This window comes from Frieseomelitta varia, unplaced genomic scaffold, assembly GCF_011392965.1.
Source record: "Frieseomelitta varia isolate USP_RPSP 00005682 unplaced genomic scaffold, Fvar_1.2 scaffold_708, whole genome shotgun sequence".
Classification (NCBI taxonomy): Eukaryota; Metazoa; Arthropoda; class Insecta; order Hymenoptera; family Apidae; genus Frieseomelitta; species Frieseomelitta varia.
Genome location: NW_025110488.1, coordinates 51,883 through 59,285, shown reverse-complemented (window position 1 = coordinate 59,285; position 7,403 = coordinate 51,883). Strand labels below are relative to the sequence as shown.

Sequence of the window (7,403 nt, the reverse complement as noted above, 5' to 3'; positions counted from 1 at the left end):
GAACTTTTTTTGTTCCAAAAATGCAATATTTTTTCAGTTCTACGTACACTTAAATATAACCCAGGCAAATAATAAATATATTACTTGTCAATAATTTCTATCCAGTGATATGACACCGACGAGTTCAAAAAGATAGCGACAAATTGTTGTATACGGTTCGGTCGCTCGTTATGGTCCGCAATCAGTTGCCAGCGCAAGTGGTTAAATTATTCGAGCTCCCATTAATCGTCCTTAATTTTTCTCTCTTCGTTTTTTCAGTTTCGCTGCCTGGAGCTTGGAGCACATCGATAAAAGAAAAAAGAAAAGGAAAGAGTCTCTGAATTTCCAACGGTAATGTACGAGTTTCGGTGCGAAAAAGGGAGAAGGAGAAGAAATAGATCGAACGAATCGTGGCTACCTTCCCGTAACGAATGTCTCACGGGGCGCAACACGGGGACCAGATAACACGCGATGTGAACATAGCATAATCTTCGAAGCGTTACGACCCAAGCTAACTGGGCTAACAGTTCCCAGGCCGTAGCAGAACGAGCCTCCATCACGAAACAGAATATCCCAGCAGTGCAAGTACGCACAGCCAATGGATATTGGCACACAACTGTGCGAAACTGGGATTCCTTCCGTTCGGTTTGCTATCCAAATCGTTGAACCGTAAATTTTTTTTTTTTTTTTTTTTTTTTTTTTTTTACTGTTTTTTTACTGTATTCAAAGCCGGTATCATCTATGCTTGTCATTAATGATTCATTCCTTTAACAGAGACCTTATGGATAATACTACCACACAAAAATATTGGATAGACGTACAGCTCAGATGGGGAGATTACGATTCCCATGATATTGAACGATACGCTAGAGCCAAATTCTTAGATTATACAACGGACAATATGTCTATTTACCCATCACCAACAGGATTATTAATCGCTATTGATCTGGCTTATAACTTACACAGGTATATATATTTGTATATAGTAAGTATTATTATTCAATCAAATTAGTAATTGGTCATTCGTAGTTATTGAGGCATAATCCTCGACGACGTCAATTATCCATTTCATAATCGTCTTATTTCGTTTGATTATCTCAACTACGGAATTGAAATGCATCCTCCTTATTTGACTGCATTTCTTGAAAGTTAGAATCAATAATTTCAGATACACGACAGATTCGGTTGCTGCTTAAAAAATTATTCTAATCAGACGATATCTGTAATTAAACTATTAAAAACTTATTGACCATCACAAAGAGACCTCACAAACTTAACAATTTTGTTTATTAGCGCCTACGGTAACTGGTTCCCAGGATGTAAACCTCTTATACAGCAAGCAATGGCAAAAATTATGAAGGCTAACCCTGCTCTATACGTATTGCGAGAACGTATTCGAAAGGCGTTGCAACTTTATTCGTCAGAACCTACAGAACCGTATCTATCGTCGCAAAATTACGGGGAACTTTTTTCAAATCAAATTATTTGGTACTTTGATTTTCTCTTGCATATTTTCATTTGTGTACAATAAAAATATATATTTATATCAGGAAATTTTTATCGGTCGACTTTTTTAGGTTTGTCGACGATACTAATGTTTATCGTGTCACAATACATAAAACATTTGAGGGAAATTTAACGACAAAACCTATAAATGGAGCAATCTTTATTTTTAATCCTAGGACTGGCCAATTGTTTTTAAAAATTATTCATACTTCTGTTTGGGCTGGTCAAAAGCGTTTAGGTCAGGTGCGTAACACGTACAATTATAATAGAAAGATTATATTACGATGGAAAAAAAAATACATTAATTAAAATTATATCTTCGCTTAACTTAACAGTTGGCGAAATGGAAAACTGCTGAAGAAGTAGCTGCACTTATTCGATCTTTGCCGGTCGAAGAGCAACCTAAGCAAATTATAGTAACCAGAAAGGGAATGTTGGATCCCTTAGAAGTGCATTTACTCGATTTCCCGAATATCGTAATCAAGGGATCGGAGCTTCAGTTACCATTCCAGGCTTGTTTAAAAGTCGAAAAATTTGGTGATTTAATATTGAAGGCAACAGAACCTCAAATGGTGTTATTCAACTTATATGATGATTGGTTGAAAACCATTTCATCGTATACGGTAAGTATATAAGCATTATTATATATTTTTTTCTTTCTTTTTATTTTTTCATTTTTAAATTGTAGTTTTAAATTCTTTTTGAGAATTCATATGCTTTGTCGGGAACTCATATTTATGGATCATTTTATTTATTTATTTATTTATTTATTTATTTATTTATTTATTTATTTATTTATAGGCTTTCTCGCGTTTGATTCTTATCCTTCGCGCATTACATGTTAACACTGAGAGAACAAAAGTTGTTCTAAAACCTGATAAAACAACTATAACGGAACCACATCATATATGGCCTTCTTTAACAGACGATGAATGGATCAAAGTCGAAGTACAGTTAAAAGATCTTATTTTGGCTGATTATGGTAAAAAGAACAAGTACGTACGATAGTTATCTTTTTCTTTCTTTATACAATATGTACCAAAATACAACTATAAAACAAATACGAGATTTTTTTTTATTCTCAGTGTGAACGTTGCATCGTTGACTCAATCTGAAATTCGAGATATCATTTTGGGTATGGAAATTAGTGCACCATCGGCACAACGTCAACAAATTGCTGAAATAGAAAAGCAGACGAAAGAACAATCGCAGCTCACGGCAACAACGACACGAACAGTAAATAAGCACGGAGATGAAATTATTACAGCAACAACTTCCAATTACGAAACACAAACATTTAGTTCGAAAACTGAATGGCGAGTAAGAGCAATTTCAGCTACCAATTTACATCTTCGAACCAATCATATATATGTATCGTCTGATGACATTAAAGAGACCGGTTATACTTATATTTTGCCAAAGAACGTTCTTAAGAAATTTGTTACCATCTCTGACTTGAGAGCGCAGGTATGTTTCTAAAGTCTTTGATTTGAGTAGAAGATAAAATATAATATAATATAATATAATTCTTTTTATGTTTTCTCTTTTGTGCAGATTGCGGGATATTTGTATGGAATCAGTCCACCGGATAACCCACAAGTTAAAGAAATACGATGTATAGTTATGGCGCCGCAGTGGGGTACTCATCAAACAGTTCACTTGCCTAATACACTTCCGAATCATCAGTATCTTAAAGAGATGGAGCCTCTCGGTTGGATTCACACTCAACCTAACGAATTGCCACAATTGTCTCCACAGGTTCGTATTATACATATGTGGATACATCCTTATCAATTGAATTTGATTTAGGGCTATTCTTTACTTTATTAAACAATGTATATCGTATTAATGCGATGTTGTTTTACCAGGATATATCTACACATGCTCGAATAATGGCAGAAAATCCAATTTGGGATGGAGAGAAAACTATCGTTATTACCTGTAGTTTTACGCCAGGATCCTGTTCTCTTACGGCATATAAATTAACACCCAGGTTCGTATTTCGAGCGAATAGAATGTTTATTGTCATTGTTAAACATTTTCCGGTTCTTTTGTTGTAAAACTGTACATACGTGTATCCATTTTCAGCGGTTTCGAATGGGGAAAACAAAATACCGATAAAGGAAATAATCCTAAAGGTTACTTACCAAGTCATTATGAAAAGGTACAAATGTTATTGTCGGATCGTTTCCTCGGATTTTTCATGGTTCCGAGTCAAGGATCTTGGAATTATAACTTTATGGGTAAGACATGTGTCAATTTAATTATATTTCTTTTTGTTATCTGATAGTTAAATATCAATACAATATTATTATCATTTTCGGTGATTACAGGTGTGAGACACGATCCGAACATGAAATATGAATTGCAATTGGCGAATCCAAAGGAATTCTATCACGAAATTCACAGACCTGCTCACTTTTTGAACTTCTCCAGCTTGGAGGATGGAGAAGGTGTTGGAGCTGATAGGGAAGATGTATTTGCGTAAATACAAGGAAAGGATGTAATGAATTACTACCATACCGCCGGTTTTTTTTTTTTTTTTTCTTTTCTTTTATTATTCCGATAAAGCAACGATGACATTTACGCGTTTAATGCGAACAATACGATTTATAAATATGTTACAATTCTCTGGTATGTAATGTTTAATAAATAGATTCAGTATAGTATATTACTTTAGATATTAATTACTTGTACTGTATTTTAAGTATATGTAATGTGTGTTTAATTAATAGATGTATGCGAATAGATTTATAAGAAAAATGTATAAAGTTTTTGTATATTTAATATGACAAAAATGGCAAACAATACATATGTCGATACACGAGTACATATATGATAACATGCTCCTTTTGCTTTCATATAATAAAAATTAAGTTTATAAGGTAGAATTTGATAAAACTTTGTGATATTGAATATCGATTATGATTATTACTAGCACAACTTTTAGATTATAAAAGAGAAAAAAGTGTAGCTATTACAAAGTAATAATTTATTCTAATTTATTCGTACATTAATCTTGACGATATAATGATTTCAAACTTGAAAATTTTTAAAGCTTCTTAATTTATATTTGCATGCTGTTGGCAATGATTACCATTTTTGATACGATACATGTGAAATGAAATAAAAATTATATGCTTCATATGCAAATATAATATTTATAGATTATATGGTAGTAAATTTAAACGTTAGAAAAGTAGCCCATTAGCGATGACTAGATACATTTCGGTGAAATTCACATTGAACACTTTATTTTCGTTCGCTGGTCAATCGATGTATCGAATACCCAATGTGACTCGAATATTAACCGAATGCAAATTTGAATGAATGGCATTGATCTAATAATATTTTTCGATGTACATACACACACGTGTGTGTGTGTGTGTGTGTGTGTGTGTGTGTGTGTGTGTGTAATAAATGTATATATAAATATATAATATATATATTTCTTTCGTTTCCTATTTTGTTGAGTTACATACATATTTTGCTTTGCATCATTTCATTTCATCTCTTTTTGTTTGGTTCGATCTTGTTTCATTTCATTTCATTTCATTTCATTTCATTTCATTTCATTTCATTTCATTTCAATTCGATTCAATCCACTGTATCATTTTTCATGCCAATAGAATGGAAGGGAAAAAATTTTGGTACTTTTGCGAGAAATCGAGAAGTGACGGAAGCCGCAGACGAATTTACTTACGAATTGCACAAACGAATAGCTCAAATATAATCGTTATTAATTATCAACGATTGATTTGCCAGATGGATCATTGGAATAGAGGTCGATTTTCTCCTGGAACTGTGTCGTCAATGTAGAAGTACGAGAGACGGCTGAACTATGACAAGTACTGCGAGTCCTCGACAGAACGTTACTTCCGCGACAACCAAATCTTTTTAGTAACAGTCGTTTGACTTTATCTTTCCAGACGAAGATCAAAAAGATGATTACACCTTGCAAAGTATTTGTAAGATCTGTAAGATACCAAATGTAAGCCGGTGAATTGTCGCAGAGCCACGACACTATTTCCATTGACCAATTGATGCCCATTACGATGAAGAGTTTCAAGTACAGATTGAACCTGGATAAATTAAATAAAGGATTAAAATTAAAGATGAAAATAATTCTATACGGATTCTATTTTTTTCGTACACCGATGTAAATTTACAATGCACGCGAAGAGGAATAGTGTGAATGGCGAACGTTCTGTGAAACATGCAAGTACATACATATGTATGTACAAGTAACGAGCGAGTGGTGAGTGTAATAGTTAAGAGCACGTAGACGCAAGAAAATGTAAACGATCGCGAGCCTAAAAGATGAAACGTGCGATCTCGCACAGTGCGAGACCCTCTTCTCGAACGGATGTGTGTATGTATTTGTTACGTGAGAGGGACCCGCCTGTTCCGTCATTACGAAAACAAATCGAAGCATGGGAAAATCTTTGTTGAACGCGTTCCGAGAGAAGGTCCGAAAATAATTTCATCGTTATAAGAGAGCGTACAATAAGAGCGATCCACGTACGTACGTATATATATATATATAGTACGATCTAGTACGAAGTACGCTGATACAAAGAACGGAAACGGAGATTTATCATTTAGTAATTGTGGTGTTGTATCGTTTTTGTAGAGAGTAGTTTCAATCAGGAGGAGTCACATAATATATATATAACATCTAATTAGGTAAGCGAAATGGGTTGAGTCGCTAGAGAATACACATTTAATCGATTCGAACGAAAGCAAAGTAACAAAGTCTCTTAGTCTTTTTTTTTCTTTCGAATGTGTTTTACTCAAAACGTAAAAATGTTAGAATTTCGCCAGGCAAACGGAATAAAAATTTAAAACAGGAATAAAAAGAAAATGCACCATTGTTTATTGTCGTCATGCCGCCTACTGTCCGTGCCTTTTAGTTGCTGAGCCGTGTTCTTTTTATGTTGCACGATCTTCAATGCCGTGGAAATGAAGAGACATATGTTGCAGAAAACGGTAACGCCCATCGGACCGTAAAAGTATACCGCCCTTGCGTTACGAGCTGCAACACACATTTATCGAAATTACGATTCCGGTTATCATTTTCAGTATCGTCGAATGTCAAACCAATTTATCGGGAGTACGAGGACTTACTTGTAAACCAGCAATTTTGTCTGCCAAATTGTGGCTTGATAACATATTCCGGAATGTCGGGGAAAAAGTCCACAATGACGCAAACACCGGTGAGAATCAATGCGCAACCCCAAGCGTAGATGGAGTATATTAAAAACTTTTTCCGCTCTCGTTGCATTACACTGCCTCGTAGGGATCGGAAACCTCTGAAACATCAGAAATCTCCTCGATAGGAGAAAGTGAAAAAAAAAGGAGAGAGCGAGAAAGAAAAGAGAATAGAAGAGAAGAAAAGAAGCTCGATTTGTTGGTGTGTTGGTAAGTTTAATACTTTAGATATACCATCCTTTCTTTTTACCATCGCCCTATCTACTATTTGTAGGGTACATGTAAGTACATACATTCTATATTCTGTATCTTTGTACGATACACGCTAGTGTTGTGGTTTGGATGACGCGTTTCCTGCTTATCTCATCTTACAAGAGTGAGATTTTAACTCTTCACGATCGATTTGAAATTTGGATGAAATTACAACGTTATATGTTTAGGGGACGTGCACGAGGAGGAAAGACCAAGGCGTGACGTTCTTATCTTCCTTTAACTTGTGCTCGTGATCGTATTGAATCGCGAGGCCAGGATATCATATCGAACTTTCTTTTTTTTTTCTCAAAAATCCTGAATGCTCTTTGCTCGAGCTTTGTTCCAGCAAGTAATTAACATCAGGTCGTGGACGTCCGCCAACGATTGAAAGAGAAAGAGGAGATGCTCCGGTGGTAAATAAAAGCATTTCTACGGAACTAGAAAGAAAAAAAAAA

General features: G+C 34.8%; 2 protein-coding genes and 1 long non-coding RNA gene across 4 annotated transcripts in view; 2 read left to right on the top strand and 1 right to left on the bottom strand.

Annotated features, from left to right (window-relative positions):
- The window catches only part of LOC122535370 (pre-mRNA-processing-splicing factor 8), a 13,644-nt gene extending 9,323 nt beyond the window's left edge, over nucleotides 1-4,321 (top strand). Inside the window, exons 21-30 of the mRNA XM_043666852.1 lie at nucleotides 754-945; nucleotides 1,273-1,467; nucleotides 1,557-1,728; nucleotides 1,821-2,108; nucleotides 2,287-2,480; nucleotides 2,571-2,952; nucleotides 3,040-3,243; nucleotides 3,354-3,478; nucleotides 3,574-3,728; nucleotides 3,819-4,321. Coding sequence (XP_043522787.1) covers nucleotides 754-945; nucleotides 1,273-1,467; nucleotides 1,557-1,728; nucleotides 1,821-2,108; nucleotides 2,287-2,480; nucleotides 2,571-2,952; nucleotides 3,040-3,243; nucleotides 3,354-3,478; nucleotides 3,574-3,728; nucleotides 3,819-3,973 — 2,062 coding nt within the window. The 3' untranslated portion in view covers nucleotides 3,974-4,321. The remainder of the gene's footprint in view (nucleotides 1-753; nucleotides 946-1,272; nucleotides 1,468-1,556; nucleotides 1,729-1,820; nucleotides 2,109-2,286; nucleotides 2,481-2,570; nucleotides 2,953-3,039; nucleotides 3,244-3,353; nucleotides 3,479-3,573; nucleotides 3,729-3,818) is intronic.
- A 536-nt stretch (nucleotides 4,322-4,857) lies between these two features.
- LOC122535384 overlaps nucleotides 4,858-7,403 on the top strand; it is a 23,783-nt gene continuing 21,237 nt past the window's right edge. Inside the window, exon 1 of the long non-coding RNA XR_006308157.1 lies at nucleotides 4,858-4,874. This is a non-coding gene — a long non-coding RNA (uncharacterized LOC122535384). The remainder of the gene's footprint in view (nucleotides 4,875-7,403) is intronic.
- Nucleotides 5,037-7,403, bottom strand: part of LOC122535374 (probable G-protein coupled receptor Mth-like 3) — a 10,557-nt gene continuing 8,190 nt past the window's right edge. For both annotated transcript variants that reach the window (XM_043666859.1, XM_043666858.1), the window contains exons 3-5: nucleotides 6,613-6,797; nucleotides 6,355-6,520; nucleotides 5,037-5,567 (exon numbers count right to left, since the gene is read on the bottom strand). In XM_043666859.1, coding sequence (XP_043522794.1) covers nucleotides 5,225-5,567; nucleotides 6,355-6,520; nucleotides 6,613-6,797 — 694 coding nt within the window. In that variant the 3' untranslated portion in view covers nucleotides 5,037-5,224. The remainder of the gene's footprint in view (nucleotides 5,568-6,354; nucleotides 6,521-6,612; nucleotides 6,798-7,403) is intronic.